At 51.7% G+C, this 15,161-nt stretch overlaps 1 protein-coding gene across 2 annotated transcripts in view; it reads right to left on the bottom strand.

Annotated features, from left to right (window-relative positions):
• Positions 1 to 15,161, bottom strand: part of P3H1 (prolyl 3-hydroxylase 1) — a 44,123-nt gene that overhangs the window by 21,795 nt on the left and 7,167 nt on the right. The window contains exons 3-13 of one of the 2 annotated variants that reach the window (XM_032767887.2): positions 14,461 to 14,650; positions 14,003 to 14,134; positions 7,164 to 7,303; positions 5,994 to 6,083; positions 5,653 to 5,705; positions 5,054 to 5,175; positions 4,659 to 4,786; positions 3,710 to 3,805; positions 3,097 to 3,247; positions 1,567 to 1,684; positions 982 to 1,057 (exon numbers count right to left, since the gene is read on the bottom strand). In XM_032767887.2, coding sequence (XP_032623778.2) covers positions 982 to 1,057; positions 1,567 to 1,684; positions 3,097 to 3,247; positions 3,710 to 3,805; positions 4,659 to 4,786; positions 5,054 to 5,175; positions 5,653 to 5,705; positions 5,994 to 6,083; positions 7,164 to 7,303; positions 14,003 to 14,134; positions 14,461 to 14,650 — 1,296 coding nt within the window. Of the gene's footprint in view, positions 1 to 981; positions 1,058 to 1,566; positions 1,685 to 3,096; positions 3,248 to 3,709; positions 3,806 to 4,658; positions 4,787 to 5,053; positions 5,176 to 5,652; positions 5,706 to 5,993; positions 6,084 to 7,163; positions 7,304 to 10,949; positions 11,458 to 14,002; positions 14,135 to 14,460; positions 14,651 to 15,161 lie in introns of those variants that run through there. The other variant, XM_075060327.1, reaches the window with a different exon arrangement.

Genomic DNA, 15,161 nt, shown 5'->3' with positions numbered 1-15,161 from the left:
TCCCAAGGTTGTCGTCGCCTTTCAATGTCACCGCAAGGACATATTCCTGCTGTCTTCTTCCCAAAACACATCGCGTCGTCACAAGGAGCTAGCAGTTACATCCATTAGATTCGTGGCGCCAGGAGCGCTCGCCTTTACATCAAGCGGGAACGCACACCATTCTCGTAATCCGCCCAACTCTTTGTTGCCGTCAGGAAACGTTAGAAAGGGTTTACCAGCTCACTCTCAGAGGGATTTTCCTCATGGGTGACTTCTGTTATCGGTACTGTTACGACTGGCCCATCTCCTCCGGCAAGAGTGCTAACGCGCACTCGAGGGAGGCCAGAGCCAGTCTTCAGCGACGCGTTCCTCGCACCGATGTGCCTATCAGGAGATCTGGCAGGCGCAGCGATTCTTGAGTCGCCGTGCACACCTTACTGGCTACTCATTATTGCCCGGGTCAACCGAACAGGGTCCAGCGGATGTAGGGCGGCGGTGCGTCTACGTAATTGCGCAGCGTGAGTCGAGATGTGTTGCTCATATTCATTCCACACCCGCCCTCCTTCCCCACTGTCAGAGTCGCCGGCAAGAAGGAACTGAGGAGCGGGCGGGCAGACAGGGGTATATATCACCCGCCATGGCGGCGCCACTCTAGGGGGCGGCCTGCCGGCCCGCTGGAGTTGCTAGGGTAAAAGTTCTCCGACGAACGTGCACGCGCGGCGCGTACACCTACTGGAATGGATATGAGCAAGCACTCGAAGAAGAATAAAGCATTCTGGAATCAAACCATCCACACAGGGAGTTAATTAGGAGTAGTTAATCCACTTTAAAGTCACATCCTACCTCATTCTGAATTAATTGTCACGTGTAGACAAGCTCTCAGGGTGAACCCCGAGTGTCAGCCACCGGCAGAGTGAGGCAGGAACTAGGGAGGGCAGAAATGAGTCGCCAACCTCTCCAGAGCTGCCCAAACTGTGCCCTTGGGGCAGACAAGCTACTTACAGTCACAGTGGAGGCGTCCAGTTCGGTGAAGTAGAAGGCTCCTCCTTCAAAGTCCCCGTTGAGATACAGGATGGCACTAGAGCCAGACACAGAGCAGAGAAGGCATTCACTACCTAGCAGCCTAAGGCCTCAGCACGCCTCGCTCCACCGCCAGGCTCCCAGCCTTGCGAGGACTAGACAGAGAAGAGACACCTACCGATCCCTCTCCCTCTTTCCCAAGCAGGCAGTGAGCACAGCAGGGCGCCTTTCTGCAGCCCTGCTGCTAGGGCGTCTGAACGCCAGAGAGCTCTGGATCTTCCTTCGCACACAACAATGTCTGGGAGCAGTTGTGGCCACACTTTTGATACTTAGTTACATGGACCTTGCTGAAGGGGGTGTGTTAGTCACTTTAAGTGTGGGCGCTCATAGCCTGTCTGTCACTGGGGCTCAGTGTGGAATTCTGGGAAATGTAGTTCCCCAGTAGGGACTGAAAGGCCAGAGATCAGGTGACCAAGCAGAACCAGGCAGTTGCGGGATGAGGATGGGGACTCCTGTGAGGGCAGGCAGGCTGTGCCTTGCGCCAAGCACTGCTCGCATGGCTGTTACCTGTAGTCCCGGAAGGTGTACGCTGGTGGCTCCTTGACACACACCATGGCCTCTGCGTTGAGGATGCAGTTATCCACGTGCACAGCGTGGCTGGAGTCTGTCCGGTCCGTTTGCTTATCTGAGATGGAACGAAGCATGGTTGGTTACAGAGCCTGTCCTGAAATGGCAGGATGTCCGTCTATGGTCACCAATCTCTGCACCTCAGGGCGCTCACAGCAAGGATGCCCTCACCCCATGAGCTTCTGCCCTCACAATGCTCTGACCTGCAATTTCGGGGAGGCCAAAATTCAGTGGCAGCTGGCAAAGCTCTGGTCCCTTGTTCCCTAGGCCCTGCAACACCCCCACACCTACCCCATCATCTCAATGGGAGCTCATGATGCCAGTTCAAACAATGACATGTAATAACTATGCCACGGCTCACCCTAGCAGACGCATCCAGCCAGTGCACTTTCCAGTGAGGTAGGATGCACTGGGGGATACTGGGAATGGCTGGCCAAGTTCCTGGGGTGGGGAACTAGGAGTTCAAACAACCCCCAGAATTCCAGTCACATCTGCCCCACCCGTGAGATTCAGCACCTCCCTCCCACATTTTAAAGGTACGTACATGTCGCTGGGCTCAGCACTGCAACAGCAAACTGATTTCGGAACCGAAGTCTCATGTTCCTTAGGAGCCTAAACCCACTGATAGGATTTTGGCTCAGTTCCTAAATCACTTTGGAAAGTGAGAGTCTCCTCAGTCAGCTAGGCTCTGCAACACTGCGTGCAGCAACACCACAATACATTTCACAATCTGGGCTAAGAGCGCTAAGTGCCTCTGAATGCTGGAAACCTGAACCACTGCCCCTGGCATCTCTGGTGTCAAGAGCTCCAGCGCCCCTATCCAGCTGCCAACCTCCGGCCGCTGCTCTGTGTGATGCTGTTATTTGCTGCCAGCAAACAGAGGCATTTTTTAATTGAACCACCTGTAAGATCAAGGGCTGAGCTCTGCAGAAGTGATGGGGTTCAGCTTGCCACAGAACAGGCAGAACCTTGGTGCCTGTCTAGGACATGTGGCTGAAGCTCTGAGCAGTGACTGTAACATGCCATCTACCTCTCCCACTTCATAGTTCACTCCCCACGTTCTCTGGATTTAGCAACCAAGTCTGCACAGCTTCTTCCTCCTGTTAGCCCTGCAAAGCCAGCCCAACCAATAGGGAGGGAGCTGGATTCTGTCCCTTCCTGCACAGCAGCAGAATGGTTCACTCAGTGCCAGTCACTTACACTTGGGCCAACCCACTGACACTCCCTGTGCTGCACAGGTGGCACCGAGGGCAGAATCCGTATTACGAGGTAGGTGTGAGACAGAGAATCCACTGGAGAAGTGTGTGATGGTTGTGAAGGGAGTCCCGCTGGCAGCAGCTGCCCACAGGGCCGTGGGAGGAGGAGGGCTCCTGCCACTAGCAGCAGCCTGACTCATGACCACTGGGAAGGGGGAAGCCCAAGGCCAGCAGCCCACTGAACAGGGGCAGGTGGAGCATGCCAGCTACTCACCTTTGATGGCTGTGCGGCACACCAGGTGAGAGTAGGAAAAATAGAGCGGGGTGTCCAGGCGGAAGTAGGACTCCATCACGCGCCGCACCTTCTCTGTCACATTGTAGTAGAGCCAGGCGCTGTGCATGGACACCTTGCCCTCCTGCCCCAACTACAGGGGGAGACAGAGAGCATGAGCAGCGGTCAGGCGGCCTGATTTCTTCCCCAGTGATCTCACTGGGCTTTGTCCCCAGAGCCAGCAGTTTGGACTGGAGGGAAGAGACAGCTCTTCCTCTCTGCAATATGTGGGGGCACAAAGGGCGCCCCCCCCCCCCGGCTGATATGGGGGCAGTTCTGTAAACTCACCAATCGTTACTCTGGGGGCCTGAATGGGCTGGACACACCCTGGTGACTCCGTCATTCTCCAAATTGGGCTTCCTTGGGGGACTCCCCAAATTTGTTTATGTCTCCAGGTGAGAGAACAGCTTGGGCACAATGCATCCTTCCCCCGACCTGCCCCATCCCTTCCAGCCCATCTCCCCCACGCTCCTCCCAGCCTTTCCCCAGTGCTAGTCACACTCTTCTCCCAACCCATGTCCAGAGCCTCTCCCCTCAGTCAAACGAGTAATCCTACCTTGAGGGCCTTATAGACTGTTACGCCATAGAAAGTCTCGCTGGGAGTGTGGGGGGAGGTTTTCCCACGATAGCCATCCCCAGCAGACGCGGCTGCCTGCAAAACCCAGGGTCAGTCATGAGACCCCCCACGCTGCTGCCTGCTCCTGAGAGAAGGGCAGGGAGACAAGCCAAGCTCTCAGAGATCCTGAGCAAGGACGACGGGGCCAGAACCACCCCCCCCCCCAGTCTTTTCTGGGAGGCTTTTCCCTGGAAAGGGGTAGATGTGAAGCCGAAGAGTACTGAGGCCTGGCCAGGCTAGAACCTGTAACGTGGTCCCAGTGAAATAGTTTAGAGTCCCAGGCAAGGAGTTCAGATCCCGTCCCCAACACGCTGGTACATGCTGCAGATCCTCATTACCCCAAATCCAGCCTCCCAACCCAAGCTCTCCCACACTCTGTCCTGGTATCACTATTGCACCCCCTTCCTGCTGCTGGTCAGAGGCCCCACCCTGCAGACACAGACCCTCCCCATACCGGCCTGAGACCCGTAGTAGCCAATGCCATGGGGGTGCAGTTATGCCCTGAGCTTGGTAACAGGACAATCCTGGCGTGCAGGAGCCAGTGGGGCAGAGGGACGGGACATTCCCCCCAGTCAGGCGGATAGGAGGGCTGCACTGGGGAATTAAAGTCTTGTCTTCAGGATTGCAGAACAAGACTGAATTTAATTCCTCTCCAGTGGTTCACTCTGGATTGTACTTTTAAATAGGTGACAGCCCCCCTCCCCAATGCTATCCACACTCCAGCCCCATCCTCCCCTCCCAGGATCACTCAAAGCAACCCTTTCCTTGCCCCTGCTCAACCTAAGCCCACTCTCCCCCATCGCTCAGAGCTGTCCTCCAGCCTCCATGCCAGCCCCTCCCCCTCGCCTCCCCAGCCTCCGGGTGCTGGAACCTGTGATGAGCTACTCACGTTGGTGAGTTTCTGCAGTTCCACACACTCCTCCTCGGAGATGACTCCGTCCACCACCACTCGCTGAGAGCCATTCAACAGCCTGGAGTTCATAGTGACGCTGAGCCCATCATACAGCAGGGGCCCACCTACAGGGCCAAGGAGCAACAGTGGAGTTGGGGAGCCCTCAGCCCGCGGGGTTGGAGGGGGGTCAGAGGGCACTGCCAGCACTGGCTGTGTGACATGTACAGAGGGTGGTATGCACAAGAAGGGGAGATGCCATTTTGCCTCAGCCATAGGCCACCCCTTTGGTGGCACTGAACATCCTGCTCCTTGCTCAGAGCCCCCAGCTATGGAGCACACAGGAGTGATGGCCTGGCCGTCTGCTGGGGTCCCATTTCACAACTCCCCCTTACCTTCCCGCACGAACTTGCTCATGTCTACAGACTCTTTGGTTTTCTCCTCCACCAGCGTCTCTATCTCTTTCATCAGGTTGCCGATCTCCTCGGAGATTCGAGCCGCTGTCTCGCGTTCCACCCTGGACACAAAGAAGCTGTTGTGAGCTGCTCTCCGGCCTCTGGGGTGGACGTCTAAGTGATCAGCCAATTGGGAAATGGGCAGGGGGCAGCAATCCTGAGGCCTCCATAGAGACGGCAGAGACCGAGAGGTGCAGGGAAAGGAGATGAAGCTGTGGGATGGGTTCAACAGTCAGGCAGACAGGGCGGGCAGTGCCCCTGGCTGGGGGCTCAGCAGCCTGATGACATGCCCGTAACACCTTCCTGAGGCGGTTCGTTTCAGCCCTAGCTCCCACGTTACACAGCATCCCCCAGAAACCCTCGCAGCCGCTCTTGGAACCATCAGGCTTCCCTCCCCACCCCTCAGCTGCAGCAGATGGGTTTGGAGGATTCCAGCTGTAACGCCGCACTAACAGAAACCCCCATGACAGCGATTCCACATGCCAGCAGTGGGAGCAAAGAGACAATGCTCCAGGCAGTGTCACTGAATGAGTTCTCACTTCTGCTTCTCAAGCAGCCTCTTTGGGATCACCTCCTCTGGGGTCCACGTGTCCTAAAGACAGGAAAGAAACCAGAGATAAGGAACCTCATCCTTGCCCGAGACACCCCAGTCATGGCTCAGACACAAGGGTGCAGCTCTGCGCAGGGACAGACAGCAGTGCCATTGAAGAGCAATCAGCCCATCACAGCTTCCTCTCTTTCCTACACAAATCTGCCCCCCCAAACACAGCTCCTCCCCTTGGTGCCCCACAGACCCCATCCCCGAGCATTCAGTCTAAATCTGCCCACTTTGCGTTGCTGCAGGTGTGTCCAGTACCAGGCCAAGGGAGTTTCCACTCACCGGGTCCACAAATGGGATCCCGAAGGCATCGTAGCTGAAAAAGAGCAGCTCCTTCTCCAGCAGACTGCGCTGGCGATACACCCGGATGTTCTGAAAGCGTGGGAGAGATGGATGGGTCAGAACAGCCTACTTGGGCTTTCCAACAGACAAGCTGGTCTGGCCAGTGGGGGAACCAGCAGCCATGAGACGAGCATTAGAGAGAGCAACAGAATTCCAAAACTGGAGGTGTGGTGGGGATGAGAGTGCATGATTCCACTATTCTATGCCACATTTCAATCCCTCTCAATACACCTCAATCCAGCCCTGCAGTCCCCTGCTCTTTCAGTCCTGGGTCCCTACATAGCTCTGTCCATGGAGAACACTTCCAGTCTAAAAAACTCAGGGATGAGTGTTAACGCCAGGTTCAAAATGGAAAGCTGCTCTCACCCCTACCCACAGCATCGCCATAAAACATCCCCCCTTTCCATTAACTCCCACTTTGTAATGGTAGCAAATAAAGTCAACAAATTGATATGGCAAGATGTTTTTATGACAGGTGGGGCTGGCTGCACCATCACCACGTAAGCTGCCCAACATTCCCCATTATAAAATTCTGTTTTCATTTGCTTATCACTTTGCCGAACTTTAACCATCTGGGCCGAAACATCCCACACTGAATGTCTGCTTCAGGCTGGGTATTTTTCATTTCGGCTAGTTTGGCAGTTTCTGCAAACGAAACGCCTACAACACCGGTCAGGCCCTGATGTTTCAGAGGAAGGTGTAGAACGCCACACTGGATCAGCTCACACCAACATGCCAACGGGATAGGCTTCTCCCTAGCCCTGCCAGTCAGTGATTGGTTGGTGCCCTGAGGCAGGAGGCTACCTTACGTTTATTCCTGGCTCACATAAGCACAATCTGCAAAACCCTCCAGCCATTTTTACTGTGTTGCTGAGGCTGAGCTCTGACCAAGGGCTCTGCGTCCAGTCCCTTCAGCACCAACTGGAATGTACAAGCGATGAACGAAGATGGCCAATCCTAATGCTAACCAGACTGCAGCCCGCCTGCCCTACAAATACCAATCCCAGGTCTGCAGATGCTGCATCAACAGGCCTGGGAATCACGAGATGAGCCCAGCAAACTGGCAGAACTCGAGGAGTGGTTTGCAGGGACAGACTGAAGATCACTCACTTCTCGGGGATCAATAGGTGCAGCCAGCCTTTCCCCAAGGACAGCCGTGTAGTAGGCCAAGTTCTGATTCATCACTTCATCGTTAGGGAAGAAAAGCAAGTAGGTCTTGGCGCATTCAATGGCTTTCTCATAATTCTCACCTGCAAAAAGAAATCAGCTCATTAAGAGAAGCCGTTCCTCTGTGCTCTGCAGGATGCTGGCAAGGAGGGGTGCAGAACACGAACGACGCTAGGGCACATTTCCAGCACAAGGACAGTCAGACTCAGATTTAGCACAGAGTCAGATTCAGACATAAGAACGGGCATGCTGGGTCAGACCAATGGTCCATCTCGCCCAGTCTCCTGTCTTCCGACAGTGTCAATGCCAGATATTTCAGAGGGGATAAACAGAACAATTATCAAGAGATCCAAACCCTGTCATCCACTCCCAGCTTCTGGCAGTCAGAGGCTAGGAAAACCCTGAGTATTGGGTTGCATCCCTGACCATTTTGGCTAATAGTCACTGATGGACCCATCCTCCATGAACTTACCTAGTTCCAATTCCCTGCAATGAGAAACCTTGGTGTTCAAACCCTTTTCTCTCTGAAGACTAGGACTGGTTACTCACTCATGTTCAGTCTTATCATAACAACATAAGGATGGCCGTACTGGGTCAGACCAAGGGCCCATCTAGCCCCGTGTCCTGTCTACTGACAGTGGCCAATGCCAGGGCCCCAGAGGGAGGGAACCTAACAGGTAATGACCAAGTGATCTCTCTCCCGCCATCCATGTCCACCCTCTGACAAACAGAGGCTAGGGACACCCTTCCTTACCCATCCTGGCTAATATCCATTAACGGACTTAATCTCCATGAATTTATCCAGTTTTCTTTTAAACGCTGTTATAGTCCTAGCCTTCACAACCTCCTCAGGCAAGGAGTTCCACAAGTTGACTGTGCGCTGCGTGAAGAACTTCTTTTTATTTCTTTTAAACCTGCTGCCCATTAATTTCATTTGGTGGCCCCTAGTTCTTGTATTATGGGAACAAGTAAATAACTTTTCCTTATTTACTTTCTCCACATCACTCATGATTTTATAGACCTCTATCATATCCCCCCTTAGTCTCCTCTTTTCCAAGCTGAAAAGTCCAAGTCTCTTTAATCTCTCCTCATATGGGACCTATTTGATTTTCAACATTTATCTTTTGTTTCCTGGTTTCACAATCATGGGGAGCAATTTTTCCCTGCACTTCAGAAGAACAGCCATGAGAAACGGCTCTGAAGCACAACTGTAATAGTAACTGCAACACCTGCTATAACCCAGCCAGAAGGTGAAACAAGGGGGGTTTCCCTTACACTTTTTAATAGATATCACTTATTCTCAGAAATACAAGGGTCATGGTGTCAGACCTGGCCAGTGCTGTAAATAAATAAAAAATAAATTAATGGAGATATACCTATTTCCTAGAACTGGAAGGGACTCCAAAGGGTCATTGAGTCCAGCCCCCTGCCTTCACTAGCAGGACCAAGTACTGATTTTGCCCCAGATCCCTAAGTGGCCCCCTCAAGGACTGAACTCACAACCCTGGGTTTAGCAAGCCAAAGTTCAAACCACAGAGCTATGCCTCCCCCCCTCCTGTAAGTGATGAGAAACTGGCTCTGCAGTAGAAACTGTCCTGGATGCTCTGGAAACAGGGAGATCTCTCCTCTCAGCTCATCATTCCGCTCTGACTACTTCTACACCAGGCAAAGTCTCTCTTTCAAGTAGCCAGAGGCAGGATCTCCCTGCACAGGGCTGGTTGACTCGCAATCCTTTGCTGATGTACTTCGTAACTCCAGTAAAACTCAAACAGGGAAGATGGATCAAGAGCACAAACCAATTTGGAAATCACAAAAGGGAGCAGAGGGAGCTCGGAATAATAGAAGAACTCCAAGAAATGAGATCCGGTCTGTGCTGCAACCAGCTAGCGTGAAATCATGCACCTCTTGTATAGGTGAAGAGAGAAGAGCGAGTCTGGCATCTTCGCTACTCCTCCCGGGCCTGCCTCTCCTCTGCTCCAAAAACCACCCAGAGGCCTTCCGACTCAGCAATCACCGGTGCAGTTTATTTACAGGGTGCAATCCACCACCTTCGTACCAGTTACACCTTGGGGGGTTCAGCCTTAGGGACTTCTCGGTCTCTGCAGGCAGGCAGGAAGGACGGACTACCAATCTCCCTTCACTCTCTGGCTTCCCGCCCTGCTTCCTTCCTCTGGGCCTGATATAGCCCCAGGCTAATCAGACTGGTTGCTGTTTCCCCTTTGCCAATCAGGCACAGGTTTTTCTAGCAACAGCCACTGAGTCGCTGGAGCCTGCACCTGGGGAGGGGAGCCCCCTGCTCAGAGCTGTCCGAACTTCACCAATCTGAAAACAGCTGCACCTTCCTTCTTGGGATGGCGGCCAAACACCTACCAGCCTAGTGGAAAAGAAACCACACCACCTGCTGGAGACAAAGAACTATGTGCCAGGAAGCAATGAAATCACTCAGTTCTCATCTGCTGACAGGAAGGAACTAAATCAAAGCACCTGGACCAATGCAGAAGAATACATGGATGATGATTTCCTAGACAGCAGAGAGGCTTCGAATCAGTTTGGTTGGAGGCTGCAAGCAGGAAATAAATCAGATACTGGGAAGAGAGAAATGGGAAGACATGAAGGTCCCCCAATACCCTGGGATGGGAGCATACCAGGAGCACGGACAGTTATCACAGAGCTAGGAGACAGGTAATGGATGTTACCAAAGCGAGGAGAAGGATACTCACCCCATCTCCACATCATCAGGCATCAGTGCTGCAGGCCTACTAGTTTTCACACTTGGAATATGCATCTAAGTACTATTTCTAAGCAGTGCACAGAGAGACCTAACGTGTTCCATTATGACCTTCCATTTTCAGTCCCTTACAACTCCGACAAACTAAAAATTTGATCCTTAGTTTTCCAGGTTTCATTTCTTCCTCGGGTTAACTTTGTTCTGGAAAGCTTATGCAGAAGCTGAGAGGCAGTTCAGCTGTTTCCTAGGAGGAGGATAGTGAAAAATAGGCAGTTTTGCCAGTGTTAAAAAAAAAAAATTTGGACTGTTTTCTGAATAGTGGTAATGCCTCTTTGGTTCGGAGCAGGTGCTTGAATGCTGACAGGGACCAGGTAGGTGCCTTTCACTATCCCCACAAAACCTGTCCAGATTTGGCCAATGTATAAGCCTCAGAAAATCACTTGCACATACACAGCAGAATTTGTTCGACATTTGGCCTTTAATTTTTGGAATATTCCAGTTGTGCTGGGCCTGACACCAGGCCTGCCTGAGCCTCCTGCAACCAGCAAACACAGTTAGCTAGTGCACCGGGTGGGATATGGACGAGAGAGGATGATCCTCTTCCAGTTGCTACTGCTACTTTCCTTCCCCAAAATACCCTTTGGCCAAGTGAGGTTTGCTGGGTTAGGAGACTATGAGTTCTACTCTGACCTTTCCCACTGACTGACGTTAATAACTTGGCACTTCATAGCTTTTCAGAAGTGTAGGGGTAAATATAATTTCTCCCAATTTACGGATGAGATAACCCAGTATCAGACACTGCACCAGGAACAGAACCTGAGTTTTAAATATGGTAGAGCTGGGTCTGCCAAACGTAGAAACGCAGCCTCAGACCGAATTTACCAAACCTGTGACTCTAGGTCAGTATCGTGGTGCGGGTTGGCTGGGACACCACCACAGAGGTAAGGCCGCCAGGGCAATGTTTGGGAAGGGTTAGGAAACAAAACCAAACAAATACTAACCTAACTCGCAAGTGCTGTGTATGTCTCTGTATGTTGTGCTAGTCTCAGCCTGTCTGTTTGCTGGGACTGAAAGGACCCATCTCATGCCCTTGCTTTGCGCAGCACCCTGCATGAGGGATCATTGCAATCCCGATTGGGGCCTCCAGGTGCTACCGTAATCCAGATCTGGAACATTGATCTCAGGGTTAGGGCACTGCACTGGGAGCCAGGAGAACTACGTTGTATTCCTGGTTCTGTATGAAGTTGCGCAAGTCACTTAGACCAACGTTTTCTGGGTGTGCAGCTGGAGACTCCTAGGGTGCCATTTCTCAGGGGGCCTCAGTGCGCTCTAGATCTCCAGTTCCACATCCAGAATCAGTGGACACTTGGCCTTAGTCTCTCTGAGCCTCAATTCGTCAACTGTAATGCTCCTCTGCTATTCTCACCTGGGTACTGAAGATAAACGCGTGAATATCTGTGAGCTGTTCAGATACTACAGTTACAAATACAATAGAAAAGCCCAGGAAGGAATAAAAGATTCCGTAGTCAGTGCAGCATCTGGATAATGAGCAGAAAATAAGTCCTGGGGCTGCACAGTGAAAGCCAAGCAACAGAAAAAAAAGTACTGAACAGCTGCCTTGTTCCCTTGCACCATCCCTCTGGGCACTGAATGATGTCAGGGCACTGTGGGAAAACATATGAGCTAGTGTAATTTACGGTTCTATCATAACGCATGTACATAAAGGGGTAGAGCACGTTGCCTGGGGCCTGGTCTACACTACGCGTTTATACCGAATTTAGCAGCGTTAAACCGATTTAACCCTGCACCCGTCCACACAACGAAGCCCTTTATATCGATATAAAGGGCTCTTAAAACCGATTTCTGTAACTCCTCCCTGACAAAGGGGAGTGATGCTGAAATTGGTATTGCCATGTCGGATTAGGGTTAGTGTGGCCCCAATTTGATGGTATTGGCCTCCGGGCGGTATCCACAGTGCACCTTGGTGACCTGTCTGGAAAGCAATCTGAACTCGGATGCACTGACCAGGTAGACAGGAAAAGCCCCGTGAACTTTTGATTTCATTTCCTGTTTGTTCCAGCGTGGAGCGCTGATCAGCACAGGTGCGATGCAGTCCCACAAATCCAAAAAGAGCTCCAGCATGAACCGTACGGGAGATACTGATCTGATCGCTGTATGGGGAGACAAAATCTGTTCTATCCAGAGCTCGTTCCAGAAGACGAAATGCCAAAGCATTTGAAAAAATCTCCAGGCTTATGTAGACAGAGGCATGCAGGGGCTCAACACAGTGCTGCATGACGACTGTAAAGGAAAGCCAAAGAATCAAATGGATGCTCATGGAGGGAGGGAGGGGGACTCAGGACTCGAGCTTCCACAGTTCCAGCAGTCTCCGAAAAGCATTTGCATTCTGGCTGACTCCCAATGCCTGAAGGTCAAAAACGTTGTCGCCAGTGGTTCAGGGAATATGTCATCAATTTACCCCTCCTACCCACCCTCAAAGAAAGGGAAAAAAATCATGTTCTCGCCTTTTTCAGTGTCACCGTATGTCTACTGGATGCTGCTGGTAGACGGGGTGCTGCAGGCTAAACAGCAGCATCCCGCTCCCCCCCTCCCGCGGTGGCTGACGTCAGTACAGTAGGACCTGATAGCCGAACTCATCATCATCCCGTGATGCTCCTGGCTGGCCTCATGAGGTAGGCCAGGGCGCTTGGCAAAAATGGAGTGACTCCTGGCATCCCTCTTTAAGCTTGTGTCCTGGAGATTCAGTCGTGGCAGATGGTGCAATAGGGCTGGTAACCGTCCTCATCATAGCACAGGAGGCTGTGCTCCTCTCCCCTACATCCTTATATATGAGTAATGGAAATGTCCTGCCTGGACTATCATAGCAGCTGGAGACTGCCTCCCCCTCATTTTATCTCACTAAAAAGTCAGTGTTTTGTACCTGCATTCTTTATTACTTCATCACACAAATGGGGGATACTGCCATGGTAGCCCAGGAGAAGTGTGGAGGAGGGAAGCAAGGTGGGTTGTTGCAGGCACCCCTAGAAGCATGCAGCTCATCATTTCTGCGGATCTCTGGGGTCTGAACACGGAGCAAGCTGTGCTCTCTGGCTCTCTAGTAGACTTGGCCCCATATTCTAGGCAGGACTGATCTATTTTTAGACAAAACATAAAGAAGGGAATGACCTGGCAAGTCATTCCCATTTTTGTCCATGCGCCCCCGGCCGACCTCATCGAGGCCAGCCAGGAGCACCCATGACAGCAGCAGATGGTACAATATGATTGGTAACTGTCATTGCCAATTTCCAAAGCAGCAGATGGTGCAATAGGGCTGGTAACTATCTCTGCTATGTTGCAAAGGCAAATGAATGCTGCTGTGTAGCACTGCAGTATCGCGTCTGTCAGCAGCATCCAGTACACATATGGTGACAGTGAAAAAAGGCTAAATGGGCTCCACGGTTACCATGCAATGGCATCTGCCAGGGCAATCCAGAGAAAAAGGGCGTGAAATGATTGTCTGCCGTTGCTTTCAGGGAGGAAGGAATGAGTGACGACATTTACCCAGAATCACCCGCGACACTGTTTTTGCTCCATCATGCATTGTGATCTCAACCCAGAATTCCAATGGGCGGGGGAGACTGCGAGAACTAGGGGATAGCTATGGGATAGCTACCCACAATACAACGCTCTGGAAATCGACGCTAGCCTCGGTACATGGACGCACACCGCCGAATTAATGTGCTTAGTGTGGTCACGTGCACTCGACTTTATACAATCTGTTTTAAAAAAACGGTTTATGTAAAATCGGAATAATCTCGTAGTGTAGACATACCCTGGACAACAGTAACTCTGGTGTTTCCTAACTTCTGAGCGCCTGACTCTGCAACACTGATAATATTCTTCTAAGGTAGTTCTTTTGTGTGGACTCTTGTACCCTCTGCTATCTGTGCAAAAGAAAGAGGGACAAAGACAGCTAAATTGTGTGCCAGTGACTCCAAGAACCCTAATGTCCGGGCTTCCCAAGCACCACAGAAATAAGAGAAATGCTTCTTACTGTTGTAATAGGCAAACTGCAGGTAGTTGAAGTGGGATGGAAGGAAATCCTCAATGGGCTTGTCCCGGCCCGGCTGGGAGGCTAGTTCTGTAACACAGCTCTGCTTACAGCTTAGCACCTGCACGTAATGATCTGGGAGAGAAAGACAGCACATTTTATGGGTCAAGAGAGATGTGTACCACAGCAGCATTCTTCAGCCAGGAGGGGGCTTCACTCAGGCATTACCTTCATTAGAATCAAGAAAATAGGCTTAGGAATTTAAATCCCCATTAGCTCAACCTTAGTACAGTCTCTCGAGCCATCAACCCCTCATCTCTCTGGTGGAAAGTGCCCCAGAAATCTGACCTGATAGCCAAAAACATTTAAAGAGAAAGCTACAGCAGTAAGTACGGTATGCAGGTGCTTGAGGCAGGCAGTCCCTGTGCTACATGCCAGCTGGTTTACCCCGGTGCACACACCCGTAATGGCCTGGACCAGGTCAGCATTATATTCCAGGTAGTTGTAGCCTTCGTAATCGTAGGGCCCCTCGCAGAGAGCTCGACATTCAGTGTCAGCTACAAAATATTCCTCCAGGGCCTTCTCCAGATGCAGAATGGCTGGTTGTGGCTGCTCCTCTGTGTAGAACTTCACACCTAGGCGGAACTCGTGCTGCAAAGAGGTAGGAGGAAAGTGAACCCAGGCCCCAGCCAGACACATTCCACTGTGGGTGCAGTTCTGCACTGTTCCCCCAGTATCTCGCCCACCCTCTAATCACTGGGGCCCAAGGGCAGTAGATTGTGGCTGCCCAAACTCAGAGGGTCCCTCAATAAAAGAGATCTCCAAGCAGATGGCAGGCTGAATACATACCACACAGGTCATGGGGCCAGAGAACAGATGCTCTTTCACCAACAGATTAATACAGCCTTCAAAAGCAAAACTGCTCTGTCAGAGAGGGGGTTAGTCTACTGTGGCCAATAATGCTACCCAGGGCTCAGGGCTCTCATCTTTCATGCATTTGTTTGGGCCAAGGTCAATACATGCCTGTTAGGCATGTAACATTTTGGCTCTTTCCCATGATGTGTCTGAGTGTTTGAGGAGGGAACAGAGGGAGAGAAATCCCACCACCCCAATATTTGCTGCTGGAAATTTCACAGTTAAAATCAATTCATCCATCCAGTTT

Source organism: Chelonoidis abingdonii, chromosome 23, assembly GCF_003597395.2.
Source record: "Chelonoidis abingdonii isolate Lonesome George chromosome 23, CheloAbing_2.0, whole genome shotgun sequence".
NCBI lineage: Eukaryota > Metazoa > Chordata > Testudines > Testudinidae > Chelonoidis > Chelonoidis abingdonii.
This window is presented reverse-complemented; position numbering and strand designations above follow the sequence as displayed.